Source organism: Oenanthe melanoleuca, chromosome 5, assembly GCF_029582105.1.
Source record: "Oenanthe melanoleuca isolate GR-GAL-2019-014 chromosome 5, OMel1.0, whole genome shotgun sequence".
NCBI classification, from domain to species: Eukaryota; Metazoa; Chordata; class Aves; order Passeriformes; family Muscicapidae; genus Oenanthe; species Oenanthe melanoleuca.
The window spans coordinates 51,665,484-51,692,530 of record NC_079339.1 but is presented as its reverse complement, the minus strand read 5'-3'; the positions used below and the strand labels follow the sequence as shown (position 1 = coordinate 51,692,530).

The window sequence follows — 27,047 nt, the reverse complement described above, 5'->3', positions numbered from 1 at the left end:
TTGCTACAAATCTTGTCATCATTGTCAGGCAGCCTTGGGCTTAGTCACCTCAGTAAAGTGATCAGAGAGGGAAACTGTTCCTTTGCCTATATTTATTTTAGGTTAGAAATAAAAATTAACACCAAGAGCAGAAGGGCTGCACATTTTCTCCCAGCTGTACTATTGGCTTCAAATGAGCAACAGCAAAAAGAACTGGCTTTGTCTGAGGAGCAAAACTGGACACCTGAGTCAAAATTAGACAGCTAGTTAGTACAACAGCAACCCTCTCAATACAGATCTCCAAAATTCCCAGCCCTTTTCTCTATATTCCTAAACTTGTGTGTTAAACTCCTGAACTTTTTTACTTCAGCTTCTAGAGATGCAGACCTCCTACATGCTTCCTTCTCCCTCTATAAACACTACAGCATATAGAAAAAGACAAAGATTCATCTGATGAAAAAATGAGGCTCTAGTTCCAAACTCAGAGGGAGCCCAAAGCAATGTCTTTTGAGGAAGAAGCTGGACTTCTGCCTCTGAGGAAAGAAGCAGCTTTTGACTACTCCTGCATCCTGAAACCAGCAGGAGCTGCATCCCACAGCGAAGCAAAATACCACAAGCATGGGTTTATACAGAACCTCAAGGGTTTGGTGGCAATGAGAACTGATTTAACTGCCTAAATCTCAAAGCCCCTTGCTAATACTTCATTCACTATGAAAACATATGCTGAAATAGGACACCAGGAACACAGTTGTACAACTTCACTGTGGTTGCAGCTGCACATTAAAACCGTAATGCCTCCTAAATTATGTGCAGCTTTACTGTGCAGAAGAAAAGTGTCTACCTGTTGGTACTGTCATTGTGGAACTCAAGACAGTCATTAGCATCTATCTCCAAGTACCAATTAACAATCCTGCTTATTATTTAATCATCTTGTTGATTAATATGAAAGATAATGTTTATTTTCTTGTTTACATGCTATGATCCCTTGTTGAAATTATAAAAACTCCTCAAGAGAATGTCTTCAAAGTGCAATCAAGATATACATTAAATCCTGATGAAATAATTACTCCTGCAACAGATCAGGCTGGAGGAGCTCCTCTGGGAAACATACATGAAAGGGAATGAGATACAAAGGACAAATTTACTCGGGAATTGTGTGTTCAAGCAGCTAACTAAGCATTAACACCCAATGAGTAACTGCAGCCAAAAAGGCCAAGCTAAGCAAAACATACAAACAATGAACAGAAAATGCAATTTTTTAAAAATACAGCATTTCTCAAAATACCTCAATAGCACATTTCTGGGACATTTTGATAAGCAGATCCAAGATACTGAATTTGTTACTAATTACCTTAACTTCTGCACCAAGCCAGAACCACTTTCAAATTGGTTCACATTGACAGCATGCACAACCTTCCTGCACCTCCACTGTTCAAAGGACAGTGGCACATGCTACCTAAAGCAATTAACTGCTATAGTGCTGATAAATCCTCTTCCTGTGAGTCTGGAGGGTGATGATTTTACTAAGAAATTTGGCAAAGGGATTGTTGATGTCCATGTGAGATAACAGGAAACAAAACAGAGGAACTGGAGTAGCTGTTGTAGAAAATCAGTGCTTTGATGGGCAACCAGCCAACTGCACTAATAATGATGTGTGTGGTTCACACTTAAAAAGCATCTCTTGTCAGGTAACAGTGCACAAAGCTTAATTACAACCTCTCTGTGTTTGAATGCAAGAATGGCTTTGCCTGACATTCAAACAAGGTTATTTCTGGAGTTGGAACACCACAGCAAAAGCAGTATCAAACAGCTTGCTGGGTTTTATTTTGTTTGTTGTTTTGGGTTTTTTTCTGAAAGGGAAAGGGTAAGGATCTAATTGAAAGCATAGGGCAATTCAGGCAAAACAAAACATCACTATCAAACTGCAGACTCTGAATATGAATTCAAGTAATTGTCATCCTCAGCTCCTACAAAAAGCACAGTAAGTTCTGAACAAAAATCCAGTTGGGCAGCCCCTTTCACATGCTTTGCTTGGGCTCCTGGGCAGGTCCAGGCAAAGAGCACAACAGGAACACTCACCAAGCCCTGTGTGCTTCTTGCAGAACAAACAATACACTTGGTGGCATCCCAGGCACTTACTCATTAGACCAAAATATAGGTCAAGCTGGTTTGGACATGGGCCCAAATAAATCAAACAAAATCTAACTTTAGAAACTTCTTTACTTCAGTAAAATTCATGAGAGGATTCATTTGCATGGAGCCAGCCCTGAGACACTCCAGAGTGCCAGACTTTCTGCAGTCCTTATCCAACAACAATTTCTGAATTTACACTTAAGTTTTCAGTTGTGTCTTTTCTCCAGAATTGCTTTTCTCAGGGAGAATTTGTTCCATGGAGACAGGGTTGGAAAAGCTCTCCTAAACTGAGCCCTTTTTGCCTAGCACCAGAAAGACAGAACTCAAGCTCACAGCAGATCACTTTCTGTAGGGAGCCTGACTTGCTGCCATTGCCTGACCTCCTGCTTTTTCTCAAATTTAATCACACACATCTTCAGCACCACAATAACCTTGTTAAATATCTAATTCTGCTTCCTCATAGGGAAAATGATGACCTTTAGGGAATTCTACACAAAACTTAAGCATTACAGTCATTTGTTTCTCCAGGCATGTGCCAAACATTTGCCATAGCTCTGACAGAGTTTTACTCTTCCCATCTATTCTGTCTTTCCCCACTCAGCCTTCACAAAAACTCTTCTACAGAACATTCTGACAAGGGAAACTAAGCCCCACACTCCTACACTTCTCTTCCAGTTAAAGCATGAGGGACATCCATGTATATTGCTTTTAGTTGTGAGATCTACTGTCTGCATTTTGCTTAACTCTTTCCCTCTTTAATAGAAGATGTCTTTTAAGATGCTCTGGAGAGTTCTTTCCTCATAGCTAGGCGTCATGGTAGAAAATAAAACTAATATATGGCACATGCAGGGGCACTCAAATATCAAATGACGAGGGACAGTCTCTAACCTGCTCCTTCCCCCACACAATTTACAGATTACTGGGTTTTCTGCCATGCATGGATGAGACCAGTGAGGAAAACCATGGCCAGATCAATTACATAATGCTCAGCACCTAGGGAACAAGACTGTGCAACAACAGTAGCTACAAAGCCTGCTCATTGAAAGAGCCATGCCATTTTTAATTTTAAATTCTGCCTATGTTGTTAGCATGACATTTCAGATATTCTGATGTACAGCAAGCTGCTTCTGGCTTGCACTCCCTGCACACAGTCTGCACATTATAACTGTGAAAGTAAACAGCACAATTTAAATCCCTAAAGCACTCTTTCTGAGCATAATTTCTCCACCAAAAAAAAAAGAAAATTATATTTGAAACTTTCATAACTATGCAAAGTTATAAAATTTTTCTCAAAACTTTGTGAATTTTGTTAACCTTCAGAAGGAAGAGAGCTATGAAATATACTTTGGGACATATACTATAAATGGGTCAACTGAGATAAAGGCAGAGGACTCAGTGGACACAGTACATTTATGGACAAACTGCCTTAAGTCAGAAATGGAACTGGGAGTCCTGATTCCCATTATCAAGCTCCACTGACAAGAATAATAAAAGAAAACTTCTGCACATTCATTTCAACTTTACTCATGAAATATTAACAGTTCTAGTGTTATTAGCCAGTCTTATCTTTCAGAGATCACTATCATTATTCATAATGTGAAAATGCTGAAGGGCTTCACTGAAAGGGTCAAGGCCAAAGAAGTGTACAGTCCAAGCCTTAAATATCCTGAACTCTGGACTTTACACAAGAGTATGCTTACTCAAGACTTTTGGTTTGACCTTGACAGACATCACAGAAGTGATTTTTAGCCTGAATCTGAGCCATCTCCCAAGTTTGAAAAATTATGGATGCAGGCTTACACTGAGAAGCAGTTGACTTTAAAGCAAAGCCTTCCCAAACTTTCCCAGTTCTCAGCTCAACAAGGCATAAATCCCCCCACATAACCAATATCCCAATCTTTTCCTGCTGCCAGCCAGTTCCAAAGGAAGCAGTGGGAAAGTCACAGCCTGTCATCCTATCTGCAGTTCCAGTTATTGTTTCCTTAATCACTCATCAAAATAGGCAACAAATAGACGGATGTCCTACAATACATCCTCCAGCACCCTGTCCCAGCCTTCCACAACTCACAGGATAAACTTGCTTGGCATTATTATTTTTATTACTGCTATTGCTGTTTGATTTGTGGGTCAAAAATTAGAAAGCAGCACAATGGGAAAAAAAAAAAACAACAATGCAGCTGCTACCCAAAACCCCAAGGAAAATTGAAAACTAGCAAGGTATCTGTTTCCACTAACAGCATTCACCTTGGAAAAAAAAGTGTGGTTTAGAAAACCCATTTTTAAAAAGAAAACAAGGAATGTCTAAATACATCATGAAGGTTTGGAAAGAACAGGCACCATCTATATTTCTAGAGTAAATTTTGCCCAAGGAGCCTCTTATAAAGCATATGATAAACTTTGAAGGTATGGTCTCTTCCTCCTTCAAGTTTAGTCAGTTCCTGTGATGGATGTACAACTTCTGGAGGACATAGACACTTTCCCCATTTCATACCATTACACAAATTCTGCACCAAACCTTTGTTTGCTTAGCTGTCCCAGCAATGTTGCTGAGACTCACTACCAGGAAGAACAAACAATTAATGTTCCTTATTTCTGTGTTTTGACTTCCTCAATAAATAATTAGTTCATCTGGATCACAATGCACAGCCTTAAACAATGGCATTTTTATAATGGGTGAGGGTAATAAAGTTTCAATAGAAACCCATTATTCTGAAACATTCCAAAATGTCAAACCACATTTAGTATTTTGAGGATGTTACCTCACCAACACTGTGAGAGCAAGTATCTCCAATTCCAGACAAAGTTCATGCATTGCCTCGTGCACATAGCATAATCTTGAAATTCAGACTTGAATTTCAGCCTCTCACTTTGACCTTGTAATTTTCTCTTACTATCTGTTATTAAAATCAGCAAGGCAGAAATAAAAATCAGCAGTGTTGACATATTAGGAACATCATCGTTTCACAGTTTTTTACTACACAGTTTTTAACTTCACTTACTCAGGAAATTCACATCTCATGTCTCCCATTCCCTATTTTTCCCCCACCCCACCAGCAGAAATGCAGGAGCTTACTTCCCTCTCAGCAGCTGTTACCTGGATGAAAACCACTACCACACCCCAGTCAGCCTCCTCTTTTCAAATTAAGAAGTCCCAATCCATCCAACCTCTCCTCACATGTCAGGTTTCCTTGATTTCTGACCATCCTTGCTGCTTGCCCCCTACTCTGCTCATAACTGAACATAAGTATGGAATAAAGGCTTTGTGCATCAGTGAGCAATAATCAAGGCTCACCTGAATTCAGGCACAGTACAGAAAGGCCAGGCAAAGCCACTCTGGGATAAACTCAAAACAATCTCCAGAAGATGAGAAGATAAAACAAACCTGCAATGTACTCCTGACATCAGAAGAGATCCCTCATGCTGTAGAGACCCAAGAGCTGGTCCCTCCACTCAGCTGGTTATTAAATTAACAGAAGCAACCAATCTAGCCCATCTTCAAGCATTCAATCAATTTGCATACAGGTATCCAAGAAGAAATTTTCACCACTTCTCTGTAATTTTTCCCCAAGTTTAAGAAACACAAAGGGGGAGATCCTCACAAGCACTGACAATTGCACTTCAACCATTCTTCCCAAACCAGCAGCTTCTGAGGTTGCTGGTACAAAATTGTCACTGCCATATGCTCTTCAGCTTGCAGGTTTAAGACATTTTTCTGGCCAAAGAATATTGCTTCAGCAGCCAGAACCGGTGTTAAAGAACTGACTTTTATATGAGTATATATATATATACACACATCAGAATAACAGCTAGTCACAGCAGCCTGCCACATACCATTTCCAGCTCTGCTCACTAATGATGTTAAACAAAGCAAGAGCAGATGAACATATTGCTGCACTTCCACACTTGCTGTTTACAACTGTACCATATGACAAACTGCTGAAAACCTGTGTAGGTTAATCTTTAAGTAAGCAAGACTGTCAACACCTAATACAGAAATATGTCAGTTCCCAGGCTGCACACTGCATGGATAGCTATGTACTGAAAATACAGCTACCTGAATGCCAGCAATATTTCCCCACTCTGTTTCATGAGCTAACTGAGCTAAAGCAGGCAGAACCACATCAATCTAAGCTCACTCCTTAGGCAAAAAAAAACAAAAAAAAAACTTGGACTTATTTGCCAGCAAGACACAGATGCATTAAACAGTCAGGTTGAGCAAAACAGAATTCTAGTCTCATTTGTATTCTGTCAAGAAAAAGTAAGAAAGACATTTTTAAAACTACAAAGTAATGCAATTTAAACAATGGTGCTAACTAGCCCTTCACTATTGAAGTAACACTTAAATCGATTACTTAAAATTTTGCTTTGTAGTATCAGCTCCTGGTGTACAAAAATCATTCTGCTCATTCAGGCTGCTCCAGGGAAGAGGTAGATGTATTTGTAAGTGGAAAAGATGAGAGATAAAACACATGACATGGCTAACAAGGGTTTGTCTGGAACACCAGGTTCAGACAAATATGTAACAGGAAAGAGAAGGACCAGAAGACATGTTCCTGATTGCATATAGCAATCTGGATACAAGCTAGCATCTTTGAATAGAATGCCTTCTTCACAATAAAAGCTCTGAGGTGGGTTACATTCTCCTGTTACCTTCCTTTGACCCAAGACACCATCCCCACAGATACACCTTTCTCATCAATTCCAGCTCCCTCAGTACCATATTTTATTGCACATCTAGAAAATCCACAGAGGATCCATTCCCACTTCAGCTGGGTTTTATTTCAGATGCTTAGTCAAAGGCCTGACACCTATACTGCCAAGCACATAACTTCTCAGGGGGGAATTTACTTATTCCTACTGTTAGTGAGTTAAATGGTCACTGACAGCACTAAATGATGAAGTGGAAATCATCCAAGTACAGAAGTGCTATGCCTACACAATGAGTATTTTTAAACAGAGGAGGGACACATGGGCTTCTAAACCCAGGGCTACTATGATTTATTTAACTGACATCAGTTCTGAAGTGATACTTCTCAGAGGTATAACAGGCTGATACTGCAGCGCCCTTTAAAACAGCACTTGGAAGGAAAATTTGAGATGCATGTTTTTCCATCACTGCAGATGGAGAGATCTGACTATTTCTGACCCAAAGATGGTAACTTCAAATTTCAGTAAAAATGAGCAACTCCTGAAGACCTGCTTGAGATGCATAATCAAACAATATTCTGAAGCTTGCCCTAAAGTCCAGAAAGCTCCACTAATAACATTTAGATTAGATTTATTATATGCTGATTAACATCCATGGAGTCCTTTTCTCCAGAGGTCAAGTGCTTCCTAATAAGTGAGTTCCAACACTGAGGACATAAAAAAGCCAAAAACAAAGCAAAAAGCAAATCAAGTAGCAGCACTAACTAATGATGAGTGAGATCTGGCTAAGCTCTTTGAAATGTCCTGCCAAAAGAAACACCTTCCATACTCCATCAGGAAGGATGAAGGAAGTTTTAGAAAGCCAAAATTTAGTATTTCACAGAGAATTAGATATTTCATAGAGAATTAAAAAGTAGCATCAGAGTAATCCTGCAGTTGATCAAGCACTGCAGCTCTAGTGCTGGTGCATTGTTTTGGCTTGACATTTTGTTGTTGTAATAAATGCTGATGTGGGATGTCTTGTTTTGCGACAAGCACAAGCAAGCAAAGCAGTTTAGCTCTGAAAAGAGACAGTGCCACTTCAAAGTCCATCTGCCCTGCAAACCACATCTTGCAGACCATAAACTGAGTGTTAGAGTGACTCCAAGTTCGCCATGAAAATTAAATATTCAATCAACTATCAGTCTGATATAAAACTATTTCACCTGCTAAGTCTGTCTGTCTTAACAATGGTATTAAAATAGTTATTGGAAGAGTCTGAAAGTCACTAATAAAGTTGTAAAACAGGTGCAAACTGTCAAATTACATCCCCACAGGAAAGTCACCATTATCATTTTACCTATGGAATGCTCCGATTCCACTGCAGAAAAACCACCAGTGCAGCTGCCACTGCTGCCAAGCTGAGGAGCCCCAAATTACGGAGTCAGAGCAAGTGCTGGTGTTCAGGAGTCCAGGAACCAAAAAAGCAGGCAGACTGGGAGGGCTGGGCTGAGGGGGAGGCAGGAGAAGTGCTCCTCTTGACAGGCTAGGAAGGGCAGAAAGAAAGGAAAAATCCAAGGGGAAAGACAGACTCTGGTAGCTAGGCAGCAGTGAGATTCCACACACTCAGGAATATAGAATAATCAAGTGCATTCAGCTAGGGAGAAAGGACAAAATAAAGAAAGGGTCATGCAGAAAAGAAAAGAAGAAAAAAAAAAATTAAGGGAGAAAATATTAAGTCCAGGCAAGCAGAAGATATAAGAGAGGACAAAGGAAGAAGAAATATCTGCATGACTCCAGTCAAGTATTTCAGACCTTTTCCTAGCTTAAAATCCACTGACCACCATTTACCCTCATAAGTAAATGCAAACCTTGGCAGCTCTGAAGGCACAAATTCTCTCCTACTTGTGGGCACATCTGTTTTAAATTCTTTTTTTTTCTTTCTCATGGGCATCAAGAATGCCTCAGTATATAGAGCTAATGCAAGACCCAACTGCTGCCAACACTGTCTGCACTGAGCCACCTACAGCAGCTCAAGGAGTCCCCACATCCCCTGGGAGGGCTGCCTCTGCTGCTGCAGAACCTCCTGTATTATCATTCATCAAGGCACTCAGGGCTGACAAAAATCAGCCCTCCTCAGGTGTGGCCTCAAATTACAAAGATTTTTAAGGTATTTGGTCAGCAGAAAACACTGGAAGTGCTTTGATGTGCCCCAATTCTGCTTCTGCTCTCAAACTGGAGTTAAGACCTGGAACATCCTCTCCAAAATCCTGACTTCATCACGTGGTCCCAACATTACTAGATCCACTTTTCTCCCTCTTTCACAGCCTCTTTCTTTTCACATTTCTTGCCAATCTGGTTGGCTCCAGGTTCCCTCCTTTCCTTAATCTGCCACCTCCTGCACATTCCAACCTGCTCCCACAAAAGTCCCACAGTCTGTGCTATCCAACAGAGGCTTCTCCTTCCAAACATCTCCCTGACACTGCTGTCTTCCATGATCTCTCCCATACCATGATCCCTAACATCCCATACAGAAGATTCATTTTCCAAGGCAATGGCTTGGATTCACAGATGCCCAGTCCTGCTCCATCTGGTCACCACCCAGCTCTCCCTGAGACTCTGTCAAACCCTCACCATGGGCTCCCCACCTTGGCTGATCACCAGAACCTCATCCCTCTAAACCAGCAGGCAGACCCTGACCACAGATCTGTCAGCCTCTGGGACCTTTCCATGCTTTGTGTAGCATTCTAACTCAGCACTATTCATTTCCAAACTCTACTTTCCCTCTTGTCTCAGCTACTCCAATTTCCTCAGCTCTCCCTTAGCTGAACTAGAGCTCAGTGTCTCATCCCTGCCCTGCCAGTCCCAGTATCACAGATGAGCTGTTCCTAGCAGGGAGCCTGGCTCACCCCACACCAGTAATGCACTGTGTAAATGCATGGTGCTGTATTAGCAGTGATACCAGCAATGATGTTCTGCTGTTAAACACACTGTCCTGAGAGTCATTTGTGCTTCCAAGAACAAAGCCCAAAAAATTCAGGCTTATCTCCTAATTTATCCTCCTCACAGGCTAACGTGAAATGGGATATACCTAAAGCATACACTCTCTGTTTGTCCCTAATTACAGGCAGTATTATGCTGCCACAGCAACTAGGAAAGCTTAAGCTGCCCTAAGTGATACAAGACACTGCACAAAGCCTCACACCCTGCCCCATCTCCTGTCCCCACTGTGCTGTGAGACGTGCAGGTCACGTTTGCTCTGCAGGGACAGGGACAGCACATTCCAGCAGCGTGGCATGGCACTGGGAGCTGAGACCAGCCCCTGGTGACACCTGCTCCCTCTCCATTTGCACATCTGCATCAGGGCTGTATTGCTCTCCTGCCTCCATGCAGAGGAAGAGGGGGACAGGAGGGCATCCCCTCTCCAGCCCCATGCAGTGGGGAGGACACCACAGGGATCAGGCTGATCCAGTCCTCTACTCTAAATCCAGAGTAGGGAAACATTAAGGAGAAAACATTAATTATGTATCTGGCTGCCCCTGAAATGGCTGGATGCTCCACTTCATCTGCATATCCACAGCTTGAGGGAGAGCTGTGGATTTCTCAGCCACCATTCCTGAGCAGTGACCAAATGGTAGCAGGAGAAAGTGGGGCTTTTGGGGGATTTAACACAGAAGGGGTGGCACTGAGGGGTGCTGGCATTAATGCCATCACATCCCTGAGGAGCCCTGCAGCTCCTATCATTTGGCACTGTGAAATAGGGACAAACCATGCATGGGGCTTGAATGTATCTGACAGCAAAGCAGCCCCAACCAGGAGGGACTTGTACCCCACTTTCTGAGGTAACTAGCTCAAATTGAATTTTCCCACATCACATCAACACATGATTTCCTGGGTGGGGGTTATGCTTACTGAGGAAGCTCTAACAAGTGACTCTGCTTCTTCTCTTGACCCATGATTCATCAAGAATTACTGTGGCTACCTGCAACTACAGCAGGGATTTCTGTTTCAGCCTCACAGACTAGCTTAACTATCACAGGTCAGCACAAAAATCTCTAACTCAAGATACAATGAATCATAGATTTTCTTCACCTTTTGATGAACTACTACTTATTCATAATCCAGTTATTCATATTATCTGTCAAAGAGATTTAATTTGTCAGCTCTGCACAAAGCCAGGATACCCATGCACCCCAGCAGAGTACTGGGCAGAAGTTTACAGCTATTAAATTCAGGGAACTGTGAATTACATTATGAGCTTAGCAGAAATATAATTCTTGCTTTTAACAGGACAGAGGATGACAGGCTGAAGTGATTTACCTAGAAACATCTTAAACATGGCAACTTATTAAAAAAAATATGTTTCTCTTTTTTTTTTTTTCTCCCTGAATTAAATTCTGAAAGTACTGATAGTCATGGAATAATCAGGTTTAACAGGTTAGCAGTAATATATGCCTCAAGTGTTCCTAATACATCATAATCTTCTTTCACAGAATTTGTATCACTGTCAAACTGAACTACTGATTTTCAGTTGATGCTTTTAACATGTTTCTATGGTTACTTTCCAAGGTCGCATCAGAGAAGCCTGAACAGAAAGACAAAAGGCATTTTGCATCCTTCACCATATTAAATAATTTATGAAAGTTAAGGCATCCTCGAGGAAAAAAATCATAAAAGAATAGGTTCTGAGGTTATTTTCTTTGCAACAGTTTGAAGCACAGCAAAATCAATATCTCTACAAAAGCTTTCAAGATGAGACTATTTGACTAATGTTCCATATGGTACAAAATGCTAAAGAATACATTCTAAGTTTAGATCTATATGCACAAGCTTACATGAACTGCATGAATGGACTTTAAAGCAAAATGTAGACATCTAATTTGCTGCCATCAGGTTCATCTTTTAAATCAGGCATGAGGCATTGTTCCAGTACTCTAAATTTAAAAGATGCAAAAAAAAACACTGAAAAAACATGAAGTAAAACCAGTAATGACAGGCTTTATTATTTTCACCATTTTCTATTCAAAGCCACACAGATTTCATCTGTCCCCTAAACGTTACAAATTTTGACTAGTGTACTGAAAGCTTGTACAAAAAATATCTGAATTCTCTGCCTACCACTACATTAGATCAGAGTTTATTGGAACTAATTGAAGTGTCTAAGGCTTGGAACAAAAACACATTAGTCATTTAGTGGTTGTGCTAATATTGCTATGCCTTTCCTGCAGTTTCATTAGATACAGACTGCTTCAATACCCTAATCATATGCTCAGTCACAGCACAATCAGGACAGAGAGTACTGACAAGCTGTCCCACCATGCCTAAAGCTGATAAGGTGTCTGCTCTATGAGTAACCTCAATTATTGACTATATTTTATGGTCAATCTAATGACCAAATGCTTATCAGTGAACCATCAGGTGCCTGTAATAGGATAGTGACCCTTAGTTTATATGTACCATTACTGCTCATTAGTGAATAATTAGATTCTTTAATCCAAATTCACAGGCATTAAAATATGATGGAATATCCTGACTCTGTAAAAAGACAACTACGCTTATTTTAACTCTTCAGATGTTCAGTTACATTACTCAGAGATTGTATATTTTGTTAAGAAAATCTGCTTGCAAATAGCATATCATGTGCAATGTTTTATATCATGCCTAAATTGACACAGCTTTCCCAAACAGGCAGCAGGATGACGAGAACAGAAAGATAATGTGTGTGATTCACCACTGTGATTCTCCAGATTTATTATCTTAAATGGGTTTCATCTAGCAAAGCCCAGCAACATCACAAATAATTTAGAAACCTGGAAACTAATGAGTGCTATGTTTGGAAGATTAATTTTTTAAACAAAAGCAGGTGGATAAAAGGGAATGGAGTTGCACCTATACAGTTATTCCCCACTTCAAAGGCATCAGTCCCACAGCAGCAAATGCAACCTTGTAAGCAAACCAGTTTGAAAAGATCAGCAACATCAAACAAGATGAGAATTTTAGACGAGGGACTTAATGCAGTTTGTCTTCTGCTCAGGGCTGCTCAGGGTTGCTTGCTTAGACACAGATTTTCTTCTAAATAATTTTAATTCCTGCTCACTGCCCTGTCACTGCTCAGATCTGCCTTCCAGCTTGTGCACTGAGGGCAGGCATCCCTGTTCTGCAAACCCCACACCCCATCCAGCTGCACAGCCACTGCTGCCACCCGTCACCAGCCACCCACGGGCGGAAACGGCACCTTCATGGTGACAGCTTCGATTTATTGGGGTCTTCATTCCTCTCCCAAGGGACTGCTATTTTCTTTTTTGTCAGAGAGCCCATTAACCTCTTCCCAAGTGCATGCCCATTCTCCTTGCTGCCCTTCTCCTGCCTGATCTTGGAAACACAATTTCCTCTCTTCCCCCGCTGTTCGCGTGACAAGAAAACCCAACTTTGTTAAAAAGCTTTTTACAGCTTTATAACAAAATATGCCAATATTTACTTAGCTGCAAGCATAGCCCACACAAGGTGAGATCCTACAACTATCTCACATATTTTCTCTTAGTAATATAAAGTTTGTTCAGTTTGCTCACACAAAAAAACCTCCAGGAAACTGGTATGAAGTGTGGAGCACTAGGCAAGGCACAGCTCATGCCACACCGAGGGACAAAGCCAGCTGCATTCTTCTTAAATCTGAAGAATGCAAGAATAAACTTCTCTTGAAATGTAGGGGTGAACTGGGAGTCTCTTCACAGCCATCCATGAACATAAGCTGTGCTTTTCACCCTGGCTTTCTCACTCTGCCAGTGACCTACTGAGAAGCTCCATTTTCTGGTAAATCCTCTGGTCCTCTGGTAACACAACCACTGAGAAATGTCTGGCAATTTGCTTGCGTGACAGTCAGATGTTAATCAAAGCTTTCCTCCTTCTGTGACAGATCACAGCGAGGAAAAAAGCTTAAAACTGATTTAATTTCTTAATACGCTTCTGTCTGCTGTCTTTAATATTTGGCTTTGATTTCGAATACTTAGTGCTTCTCTGCATTTCTTGGTAATGAATAAAATACTTTTTTTGAAAGAAGAACATAATTAAGCTTGAAGAAATTAAATATGACATTCAAATGAGAAAGAGCTTTGGATGAATATGTAGATTCAGGCTGCACATATGCTTAACAAAATCAATGCATTCCCTGCAAAGTGTTATCTTAAAGATATTTATTTTAACCATGGGGACTTCTCATGACCAGGTATCCTTTTTGTTGCATCTCTCAGCTATTATTTTCCAGGTGAAGACATGAACTCTGTCCTGTCCTCAGAGTTTGTGACCTTACAAACACAAAACTGATTCTCATGGGAGAACAAACTGGAGTAAAAAAAGAAAACAACCAATCAAAAAAATCTGTCACAGATCTCCCTTCCCAGGCACAAAACAGTCCACAAGCAAGAGAGTAAGGGTGTTATTTCAGCAAATAGAAACTCCATTTTTTACGTGGAAAAGGCATTTATATGTGGCCAAGAAACCATGTCTCAACCCAAAAGCTAATTGTACTAGGATGTGTACAAACACAGTGAATGCTGTTTCATGAAAAATAAGAATGGAATACTTAATTCATTTGGAAAAAAATTTGTATCTAGTGTTGCTGTGGCTCAGGAAACCACAGATGCAGCTTCCACAAGCACCCTATGAAGGCTTTGTCTTCCAAAGTAACTAACCCTGCACCCAAATACACTGGACATTAACATATATGCATATTTTTGCCTAGCTACTTCATTCTTAAGGCAAAACAGCCCTTTTAAGAAGCCAAAGTTTCAACCACAGCTCCTCTTACAAAAGGCTCATGTAAAAAGTTGAAGGTCCTCAGCAGATTTGGCCAAAGAGAGGCCAATTATTTGCAAAAAATATATTTATGGTATGCCTGTGTGATTGTCAATATATTAACTGCATTTATTCCAGTAGAGAACAAGAACAAAATCTGCCAGGCTCTGCATAAGGTGAGTCACACACTGGCCTTGGTATGAAGTTCAGATTTTAAGTGGCTGAGGAGTTTTCAGTATGAAAAAAAAAAAAAAAACAAACCAGCAAATATAATGAACAGGGACTACAGCATGGTACTGCAGCCATGACTCTTCTTTCATCTCCAGGTGGTTCCTGAGAGAGGATTAGCTGAACAGAGAGATGAAGGAGAAACAAGTGAATGCTGCTGTAAAAGAGTCCAGGCAGGGATGATCTTCAACATGTTCAAGGCTGGAGGGTGCAAAGGGAAGCAGAAAGGAATGGAAGGGTTGAAGCAAAGAACCCTGAGAGCCCATTTACTGAACAAAACCCCTCAAACTGGTGATATCCTAATATTTGTGGCTGCTGGATAAGCCATTTCTGCCAGTACTTGTGTGGTCTCTCACCCATCCTTGAGGATTTCCTCCTCTTCCTTTCCCCTCCTGCTGAGAGGACTGCATGGCTTGAGGGTGGAGGACTCAGCATGGAAACTGTGATCCATTAAGGCCCAATGGCAGAAGAGAAGCAGCAATGGGAGAGTGAGCCTCTCCTGAGATCAGTGCCAAAGTTGGGGGAGCAGCCTGGCCACGCCTTTGTACCCACCTGAGGATCTGCTCAACCTATCCACAAGTGCCAGGGATCAATGATGGATCTCTCTCCCCCACAAAACCTCTTTTTTCTTATGTTTCAACAACAACAGAATAAGGAACAAAAGTGCTTTGTGCAAAAAAATTTCCATCAGCTCCATCCATCAGTTAAAAAATTCAAGAGAATCAATTTTGAACATAGGAAACATGGGTAGGGAATAAGCAATGAACTAATGGGGTTTTAAAATGTTTTAGCTAGCACAGAGCTGCTAAAGCTATAAAATTCTGATTCACTCAAGGTAAAGACAGATTCATGAGAAGCAATTAGGGCCTGATCCAACATACAATGATGTCATTTGCAGTCTTGCTGCTGACTTCAAGAATCTTTGAATTAAGCCAACGAAACTCACTTCACAATAAATACAGAACTGAGTTTTGCTGACCAGTGACAAAAGCATCACTGAGAGAAAATATTTTGGGTTTTATGTTATACTATTAGACACTAATTTCTCTCAGTTTCAAGGAAGGAATCCTACTTTTTGCCTTCCCCAGTGAAAGGGAATTTTTTTTTTTCATTTGCTTATGACACACAGATTAACACTGAAATAAATCCAAAGTAGATTAAGCTAAAATCACACCCATAATATGAAATACAGTAACAAAAGCTGTGCTGCAGCCCCATCTAAATACTTTGCAAAGGATGCATCTGTCCTTGCTTAGTTAACTAAACAAGCAAAGAGATGTCTGAGCTTCTCCCTTTACCTTTCCTCTCCATTCCCACTGACTATTTCAGATACCTATCTTTAAATGAAACAAATCCTCTGCATGCCACCATTTCTCTGTGTTGACTTTACAGCACAGAGACAATCCACTAACTTACATACTGCTCTTGGGGCAGTCATTTCCCAACCTCTTGTGTACAGACAGACTGTGACACGCAGGCATTTGACACTTCAAATCATTGTACTATGTTCTTCAAAAAAAACAGAACTTGGAAAGTCAAGCCCTTTCTGAGGTTAAGATTGTAACTTATAGCAAACATCATTTATTTAATGGTACAAAACATGTTAAAGACCAATGAAAAGGAAACAATACAATTACTATTGTGATTACATTCTACGAGGGATTCTCGGTGCATAAATTTTACTTCAGTGCCATTCACAGACATACGCTTTTCAATATTGTCTCAAAATATGTTCAGTTCTGAATTAAAAAAGGAGTTGGAATGCAAGTACAAAGCCCTGAGTTTTGTTGTTTTAAATACCATCTGCTTGACAACGTATTACATTTAATCAACACTGCTAATTACAACAAACATCCAAACAAAACTATCATATTTTTATGATAAGACACCAGAATGGAAAAAAAAAAAGATTGTTTTTGACTATTGCTAAAAGAACAACGTCAAACTATTTTAACTGTTTCTACTAACCATGGAAACTTTTATTTGGACACATAGACCATGCTACTGAATAAAAAAATACCTTTTTTTAATCTAGATCTGAGTGAAAAAGATTTGTTATTTCAGCTTTTGCTCGAAAGAAACCTATAGAATAGCAGACTTGTGGTGAAGATGGCCATTGAGAAGTACACAAAGCCCAAGGCATGTTTTCTAGGGTTTTGGTCAGTAGAGATTACAGAGAGAATTGGGGTGTCCCCATCCCATCCCTGCTCTGCAGCGGCGGCAGAAAGCCACTGGTGGTGGTGACCAACCCCACCCTCCAGCAAGCAGCACCACGGCAAACACTGCACAGCACTTGCCAGGTGTCAGCAGACCAGGAGCAGTTATGGACAGCAGGAGGAGAGCGTACCTGATGAAGAAGGAGGCTGCGGCCGAGGCGCCGGCCGGGACGGGAGCCGCGGCTGAGCCGCCCGCGGGCTCCGGGCTCTGCCCCGCGCCGATCTGAGCCCCGGGAGCGTCTCGGCCGCTCTCGGGCACCGCGTCTGCCTGGTAAAGACAAAAACACACCTGCAGGTTAGTGCACTGCAACACACGTCCACAACGGGGAAACACACAGCACCTCCAAAGAGAGGCTTTGCAAGGTGAAGGCGAAGATCAGTGCAGAAGGTTCAGCAACAGAGAAATGAAAAACCACCACAGCAGAGGAGCAGAAAAACACAGAGAACCTTTGTGAGGAGTAATGCACAGTTAAATAGTTTGACAGGCATGAAGAAATGAAAACGATAAGCAGAACCCTTTTGTTTTACAGTGTTATTTGGGAGCTGGCAGAACTGTTTATCTGGTTCAGTTATGACTGTCAGGAATTATTTCTCAGTGGCACATCACCTACAAGACCTATCTGTTTAAGAGGAACTAACCAAACAGTCACACTTGTGATATGTTTCCACATGAATAACCCCAAGAACTAAATAAAAGAAAATTGATTTTTTCAGAAACATATATACAGCCCTGTTTATCAGTATTATTTTTCTTAGCAGCACAAGTGTACAACACTTTTCTCCTGCAAACGTTCCAGTGGAGGGACAGGAGAGACTGGAGATGCATTTTCTCCAGCATAAAGCTTTTGCAGTGTCTGAGACACAGTTTGGAAGGGGGCAGTTGTTTTGAGATTTTGCCAAAATTTTAGACATCTGTATTGTGAAATTGTGTCAGGTCTGTATCTTTATGTTTAGGCCACCAACTCTTTCAACCACCGAGTTCAATTAAGCCCCATCAGTCAAATGCTCATTGACAGTGCTGGGAAGCCTCCTCTTCAGAAGAACCTGCTCTCTGCCTGGGAGTCCTGAAGATTTAATTAAAGATGACACCACAATAAATATTTGTCAAAAGAGTTAATTGCTTCATGTATGATAATATATGATGTTTCTGTCATCTGAAATACTACTTTGACATTTCCAACTAATTAGGTAAAATAGACTCCAGGAAAGGAGACAGCCTGGTAATGAAGCACAAGCACAATTAGGTACTTCCTGGGATGCCACCAAATTTTAAATTTTGAGCTGCCATAGATCATGCTTTACAACTACAGTTATGCAGACATGGCAATAGGGCACTCCCAGTTACATACACACCCTCAATTTTCTCATACACTGACAATACAAATAAAGATTTTCTCATGAGAACTGAGGCAACCCAGTTATTAGGTTCCAAGGACAGAAACTTTGCCAACCAAGCAGTGCTCAACTGATGCATGAAAGCCTCTCTAGAGTTTCATCTGGACTCATTCCTGTTGGTTGAGTGCTATATTCCCAATTCCCAACAAAGTCAACAAGAAGAAAGTGCACCCAGCTCTTTTGAAGGTCTGCTCTTTCAAGATTAGTACTATTATCAGTATTATGGAGTGGCTGACTAATGCTTTACCATAGAGTGCTACACAAAAAAGTTCTTTTATAGAGCTCACCAAAGAGACCTGAGGCTGAGACACAGAATAATATTCATGCAGATTAACTTAATCCTAGTGAGCTGCTCACGCTAGAAGCCAAACTGGAAACTTTGAACAACCCTCTGCAAAACCCTTCACTTTGTAATACAGAAATTTCATGACATCAGATTTCTCTGTGATGAAAGCAGAAAGACCAAGCACTGCTAGAGATCACGACAGGCACAAAGAAATGGTGAGGCAGGAAAAAGTACTTTAAAAAGGGAGTTTGTCTGTCCATGCTGTCCATGATGCACTGGCAATGACAGCCAGGAACAGGGAAGCTTGGAAAAGGATCAGATCCACTCATGTGGTTAATTGCTTATAACTAAGTGATGGAGTAATGAACCTTGAGGGGGTCGATAAAGCAGGTATTTGATCATTAATGCACTGAAGCAACAAACGTGTGGTCTTGACCTGTAGCAGTCACAGAAAGAATATGGCATGTGGGACAACATGGAGATGGGTAAAATCCAGCAGGACATCTGACCTTCAGAGTACATGAAGTCATGCAAAGCACTGGTTTCAGCAATTTACAAACTAAAAAAATCTACACCACAGCCTCTGCAGCCTACAGCGTGGCACAGCAGGGACTGCCATGCTCAGCAGCAGTGGCACAATGGCCAGCAAGAGGAGGAGCCAACCTGCAGCCACTGGCAGGACAACATCTGTGTCAAACTGCCCCATACACTGTCAGGAGTACAACCACAATCCTCTGCCACAGAAGCTGCTGTCTCAAATTAAAAATTACAGGCTCAAGTTGAATTCTCAATACATAATTTTTCACTCACTTTCAAGAGGCACTACACTAGACAAGAGACCTTAACACAAAACAATTGTGTTTAAGCCACATTTTGAAAAAAAGATAGGAGCAGCAACATGTTTCTAACCAATCACACTCGTTAATGTATAATCTAAATGATGGCATGATCTAAAGCTAAACTCTGTAGAGTTAGCAGAAAGCTTCATTAAATCTTACAGCAAAGTGTAACAGACTTGTAAGAACTGACTGGAATCTGTTAACAGATCAATTCCTGTATAAACTATTCACATTTAACAAAAAGATAAGCCACATGTAACACACATTCCTTTTACACTGCTTGTTTATTTCTGTGAGAAGTTAAAAGCCTACATTTCTGAGACCAATGGCTGTGTAAATGCTATATCAGGCATGTAACTTCAAATATTCAAATCAAGCCTGGTATTTCAGATGGCAGATGGTTAATATGCTTTCCAAACCAACATATCTAAGTTGGATAAATTGCTATTCCCACATTAAATACCTTTGAAAACTCAAACTTAATTTCTGTTTCTGTAAGTTTTATTCTCAGTTCTGTATGAACATATAAAGAGAATGAGGGGAAGCCACTGAGAAGGCACTGATTCTTGTAAAGGAACAAAAAGTGAAGACAGACAAGATAAAATCATCAGAAAACTACTGCAGAAGACAACCTATGTAATTTTAGTTGTCTTCAACTACCCAATTAATATTAAACACAGAGGTAACATCAGTTTTGCTGCATGGTGAGAAGCTGAAAAGCAGCAAAAGTTCTTCCAAGTTTAGGATTCATTTCAAGGACTGTTCCCACCATCCAAAGTGACAGGATTTTCCAGCACAGCCATATACAGCTCTCCCTGAGAGGCAACATCTCTCAGCTGATGAGCAAGGCTCAGGTATGAGCAAATTTGTCAGGTCCAGGTCATTTACCCCGAGGCAAGAAAACCAAAGACCAGTAATGTGACCCTCCTGGCCCTGGACACTCCAGTTTGCCACACCACAAAAAAAGAAAGAGGCTTTTTTTGTTATTTTTGTTTGGTTTGGTTTTTTTTTTTCCTAAATGCACCTGCCTCATCTCAACAAATACTTTTCTGAGAACTGTGTGTGGAAAACAGAATTCTTTAGAGGAATTTGAGCAACTTTAGACTTTTCCAAGCATTCAAGTCTGCACAGAGAGAAGGCTCCAGACTGCAGCTGAGAGGGAACTGTGACTCTCCATTTAATAAATTTTCATAAATCATTAATGATCAAATTCAGAAAGCACAACCTTGTCACTACAAAGTGTTACTGACTGCACTGAATATTTAAAATGTCATAGGGCTCCACATCCAGAGTGTAATGTTTGTTTCAATTTTTTAAGAAAGTATTTGCTGGACAAAAGCCATCGGAAAAAACCAAAAACCCTCTGGAAAGAAGCTAAACCTCAAAGGAAGGATTTCCAAAACTGCTCTATAAGACCCCTTCCCTCTACTCTCTCCAAAACCACATGAAAGCTGGCACCAGTAGGAGCATGTCAAGGACAACATTTGAAAATGCCACACCAAGCATTCTGCATGTGCAGGAACCAGCAATGTCTTGGTGCTTTGTGTCATGGACAGGAGGGTTTGGGAGTGCTTTGTGTCATGCCTGTGTCACGGACAGGAGGGTTTGGGGAGTGCTTTGTGTCAGTGCCTGTGTCATGGACAGGAGGGTTTGGGGAGTGCTTTGTGTCATGCCTGTGTCATGGACAGGAGGGTTTGGGAGTGCTTTGTGTCATGGCTGTGTCATGGACAGGAGGGTTTGGGAGTGCTTTGTGTCATGGCTGTGTCATGGACAGGAGGGTTTGGGAGTGCTTTGTGTCATGGCTGTGTCATGGACAGGAGGGTTTGGGAGTGCTTTGTGTCAGTGCCTGTGTCATGGACAGGAGGGTTTGGGAGTGCTTTGTGTCATGGCTGTGTCATGGACAGGAGGGTTTTGGGAGTGCTTTGTGTCATGCCTGTGTCATGGACAGGAGGGTTTGGGAAGTGCTTTGTGTCATGCCTGTGTCATGGACAGGAGGGTTTGGGAGTGCTTTGTGTCATGCCTGTGTCATGGACAGGAGGGTTTGGGAGTGCTTTGTGTCATGCCTGTGTCATGGACAGGAGGGTTTTGGGACCAAGTCCCAGCACCCACCCTGAGAACATGGGGGCAGGTCTGCATTCCCAGCTGGCAGCATCCACACACACAGCTGAAGCTGGCAGGGCCACACAAGAAGCAGTTACAGTGTGAGTTGTTCCCAGTTAGGAGGGTCAAGGGGAAAGGGCAGGATTAGATGGAGGTGACATGACATCCTCAGGCTATAGAGGTGGAGGTGTGCTGGGCAGAATGGGGCACCCCCTGTCCCATCCCTGATTCCCAGCATATGGGCTCACTGTTGTGATACATGGCAGGAAACATCTGCCCAGGCTTAAGCAAGCCAGACTAGTCCAAAATTACACTATAAAGAAGTTGGCCCTAGATGAAATTCCCAGATACACAGGACTCTGTCAGGCCATGATCATCCAAAGGACAATTACAATTCTAACAAGCTCTTTACACATTTGAAGTGCAAAGCCAAAAACTAAGCCATAATGTTTCAAGTTTTCTGAGTATTTCCATTCTCTGGACATTGACCTTTGTGAGAATGTGAGAATGTGCAGGAATCCAAAGAAGTCAAACGAGGTCATGCCACTTGGTCTCTGAAATGCATGCAAAATATGTATCTGGCAACAGGCAAGAAAAACATAAAAACCTATAGAAAAATAGACCAGTCCCAGGATAATGCTGTCATGGCAAAAGAGAACCAGAAGGTTGGATAGAGCTGCAAAAGAGTATTGAGAACAGAATCGCTAACGAGGGAATGAAGAAAATTACAAGAGCCTTTATGAATCTGACACACATCTGTTTATCAGAATCACAATTCAATATAAATTATTTTACTTTAAAAAATTGGTGCCATAATAAAAGCACTTAACGGGGCAGTGCAGGTGAAGCACTAACTGCTCTGGTAAAGCCTGAGTCTGTATTGGTGATTTTTTCCCCTTTTCTAACTTTTTATACCCCTTTCTAACTGTTAGGCAGAGAGAAAACTTTGAGAATTTGCTCTAACTTACTATTTTCCCCTTTCTGACTAGAACATCATGGTCAATTAAACCGTAGAAGCTGCTTGATGCAATGATTTTGCAAAATATTAAACCTACTGTTTATATATGATAAAACAATAATTTTCCACCTAAATGACTCATGCAAAGACTTCTAAGACCTACTACCACTGACTGGAACAAACATGACGTAAATCTGGAGCTGGATAATGCTCACACTATAAACCCTTCTTTCCCATGAGTGTGGGTAAGTTCTGCACGTGTCTCCAGTGAGAAATGTCTCCTCCTGACTGACGAGCATCACAGAGTTAACAGGGCAGCAAATGCCAGGCTGAAGTGAAACGTGTTCTGGATAAACTTCTTCCTGCCATTTGGCTTTGTTTCTGCCAGGGCTCATTATGAAATAAGTAGGGCATTTTATAACTACAAGACACTACTGTAGTCATTTATAACCTGCAGCTGCAATGTGGTAACAAGAATGCCTAAACCTGTGGTTTCAGACTTTTACATGCATCTCGTGTTCAACGTAAATCAAATGCAGAGCATAATATCCCTTCTCTCAAAAACGGTTTTTCAGCTACAAGAATTGCTAATGTCTGGCTTATGATCAATCTCTGAAGATGAAGCAGAAGGAGAAAAATTATAGAGAAGCAGAATTAAATAGAAATAGGAGACCCATCTGCTGTCACAGACTGGAGAGTAATATAGGCAATCCAAAGGCAACTTCAGAGCACTTGCTTTTTGAAATAACATCTGAATTACTAAGGTAGGTTTAAGGTCTGGATCTTTACCACCAAGAATCATTAGCAGCCTGTGCTCCATGCAGAAAGGACCTCATCTCTTTTTGGGCAGGGCACACACACAGCCACATCCAGCCCTGGCGTCCTTGGCAGTACCAGGATGTAGAATCAGCAGCTTCTCCCTTGTCACCAAGGGCTTTTCATCTCAATCTGACCCAGATCTCTCACAAACCATGCTACTTGGTCCTTGAAAAATTTACTAGGGTTCTGGGCAGGCCTCAATCTACAAAATGAAATGTCATTCATTCTTTCCTTCCTTCCTTCAGATTGAGAATGTGAGCAATTCCTGCAGGCAGGGTTCTGGTGGTGCAAAGATATCAGCAGGCAGAGACAGACCAATTCCTTCACATTTCAGCTATTCAGGACACCCATCTAAAAGACACAGCAAGCAATTCTCTTTTTTCTTTCCTTCTTCACAGCAATCTGACTGCCAGTGACATGAACAACACCCTCCTGTCTGCACATGTAAACCCACCACCTGGAAAGTCAAGAGGTCATGAAATAAGCTGCCAACAAGGACATAGATCCTGCTGCACATTAACACTCTCAAATCAAGACTTCTCATGTGCAGTGGATTTAAAAAAGCCAGGCTAGAGGAACTGTTTCTTCTAATGCCTCTAGGTAAGCATCAGAAATGTTGCCCAGAGCCCTCCCTGTTGACTTCTATCACAATAGCTACAACCTCCAAAGCCAAAATATCTAGCTGTGTACTTCCCTGAGTACACAAATGGACAAATATACAATAAAAATACCTGCTTTTTGTCAAAGGCTGATAAGAGCAAGCAAAGGAATTCATTAACAGGTTCATAATAATGCAAATTTCTGTCATTTCAGGATTGGGTTTCCTACAAGAAGACAAATGCTTTTCCATTAGGACTGACTTCCATGGGCCAGAAGTGTTTCTAAGCCACTAAACCCAGGATACATGCAGAGCTTTGAACTGGGAGATTTTGTGTCACCTTCCTGACTCTACAACAGCATTTCTCAATGATTTGGGCAACCCAACAAAAATTTCACTATATCTTGATTACTCCCTATTCAGCAAAAGAAATTATCATGTTCTAAATTTTGTTAAAATCACTGTATTGTTATAATGACTGACATACAATGTCATCAAATAAAGCAAAGGTGGACGGAGATTGTCATACCTAATTTCTATCTCAATCACTCTTGAACTGCTTCTACATTAGATGTAGCTGCTTTAAAAAGAACATCCCTTGGGATCAATTTGCCTGACAGCTACCACATGGAAGGCACCCATTGACTAGTAGCTCACTTGAAGAGGTACAAGCCCTCATTATCTGAAGGGAAAACTGGCTGTTTATCACTCCCATATTTAGAGACCAAGGTAAGCTCATGAAGCAGCATTAGGTTTGCAAAGACAAGGACAGCTGTGATCATTGTTGAAGGACAACAAAGTCCCAAATTAGGGATAGAGCTGTGCAGATGACACTCTCTTCTTGTGGGTGTTCCTGCTGACCCCACTGTTTTCTCCCAGAGCTGGGGCCAAGTAACCCAGACGTGATTCACCATGACTAGAGTGACAACTGCCAGCCTGCAGATGTCCCCAAGTTTTTTCAAGTAACCAAATGCCAATAATAAGGAATTCCAGAAGAAATTCCAAAGTGTGACTGTGCAAAGAAGTGTCAGGTAAGATTTGACATAGATAAGACCATGTTAAAGGGGAAAAACAACCTAAATGACTCCTCTGCAATACTGAGCTCAAAACTTGCAGCTACAACTTGGAAAATCCAAGGATCATTGACAGTTCCTTTAAATCAAGATGTAGCAGCAGCCAAAAAAAACCCAAAAAAACCAGAAAGCAAATTTTGGGCATCACAAGGCAGGGCACAAAGAACAAAGAGAGCATCCACATAATTGAGTCTAGTACTACATCTCAAGACAGGGTAGTGGAGTAAGGGAAATGACAGAGACAAACAACTAAATAGTCAAGAAGATAAAGCAGCTACCCCAGGAGGAGAGATGAAATAGGCTGGGACTCTTGCTTGGAGAAGGAAAGATTGAGGACAACCTGACAGAGGATTACAAAGTCATGGAGGTACAGAATAAATGGAATAAAAGTGAATACTTCTTTGCACTGGGGTAGTGAAGTCATGGAACCTGCTGCCATACAGAAGGCTGTGGAGTTGGTGGTTCAGGGTCAGAGAGGGTTTGGATAAATTCCTGCACAGCAGGTCTCTAAACAGATCCTAAAGGGAGCAGACAGGTACGTGTCCCTATGAATTCTCCAACTGAGCATGCTGGGGAGTATGAAACAGGAAACAGCCAGGCTCCACAGCTCTCCCTAAATACCATTTCCAGCTTCACTGCTGGAGACAGCCCTGGGCTAGACAGGCTGCAGCTGAGACTCAGCAGGATATTACTAATGTTCTTATCATTCCCATTCAGTCTTCTCAAGAGAATCTCAGAGTAACTAGCAACAGGAGGTTGCACTATTTCTGTATCCCCCATCAGTACTCCAGAGTCATCAGGAGAGGGTGACAAGACTCAAAGGTTTGTCCACACAGCTACCTTGCATGAACAAACTAAACTTAGACCTTTCCCAAGCCAGGCATCTCAAGGGCCATCTCCCCTTCTTTACCCTTCCACTGCCACCTGACTCCTAAAACAGCCTTGTACAACTTCATCACCTTGCACACCTTCATCACCTTCTTTTTTGAGAAGCACAACAGAGACAGTTGTGAATGACAGATCCATTATCTGTGCCCAGCAACAACAAAAACACAGCAACAGACTCATGCCTACAGCACCTTTCAAATTCTTCCTCCAGATAAGGTATCACAAAATAACAAGCTCATCCAGATTTGAAACAGTAGCAGCTATGCCAATCCAGAAGAATTAACTCACTCAGTTGTCTCTTCTCCAAGCTAAACAAGCCCAGTTCTCAGCCTTTTCTAATAAGAGATGCTCCAGTCCTCTCCTCATCTTCTCAGCCCCTCCATGGGACGCTCCCCAGGAGCTCTGTGTCCTTCTTGAACAGGGGAGCTGTTCTAGAACAGGACACAGCACTCCAGATGTGGTCTGAACCAGGGCTGAGCAGAAGAGCAGGATCCCCCCTCAACCTGCTGGCAATGCTCTTCCTAATGCAGCCCTGAACACCACTGGCCTTCTTGTTCACAAGGGCAGTGCTGGCTCCTGGTTAACTTGTCCATGGTCCAGCACAGCACCTCTCCTCTGGCTCTTTTGTCATTGGGAGAAGAAAATTATCATCAACACATTCCAGGAACTCCTAGATTGCTTACACCCTGCTGTGCTGTCCCTCCAACAGGTATCAGGGTGGTTGAAGTCCCTCATGAGGACCAGGACTCTGAAAACAAGGTTGTTCCTGTCTGTCTTTGCAGGACCTCATCCACTCAGTACTCCTGGTTGGGCAGCCCACTCTCTACAATGTCATTGTGAAATTATCTCATCGCAGTTTTAAAGTTCTATTTATAAATCTAATAATCCCATCATTGATTACAGTGACTGTATTCAAATTATAAATCCATTAGCTGCTCAACAATGAAATAAAATCAATAATGCACGTAAATGGGAGAAAAGGAATTTAAATGCATACATTAATGTCACTTGAAGTAGTGCTATTTTATGCACCATCTCTAACAAAACTGTGTCACATCATTAGCAATAATGTGAAAAATCTTTTTCAATTAACAGAGCTGATTTGATGCTATGTTCAC

The 27,047-nt window shown here is 41.5% G+C and overlaps 1 protein-coding gene across 1 annotated transcript in view; it reads right to left on the bottom strand.

Annotated features, from left to right (window-relative positions):
- The window catches only part of KIF26A (kinesin family member 26A), a 94,409-nt gene that overhangs the window by 29,619 nt on the left and 37,743 nt on the right, over positions 1 to 27,047 (bottom strand). The window contains exon 4 of the mRNA XM_056493388.1: positions 17,105 to 17,241. Coding sequence (XP_056349363.1) covers positions 17,105 to 17,241 — 137 coding nt within the window. The remainder of the gene's footprint in view (positions 1 to 17,104; positions 17,242 to 27,047) is intronic.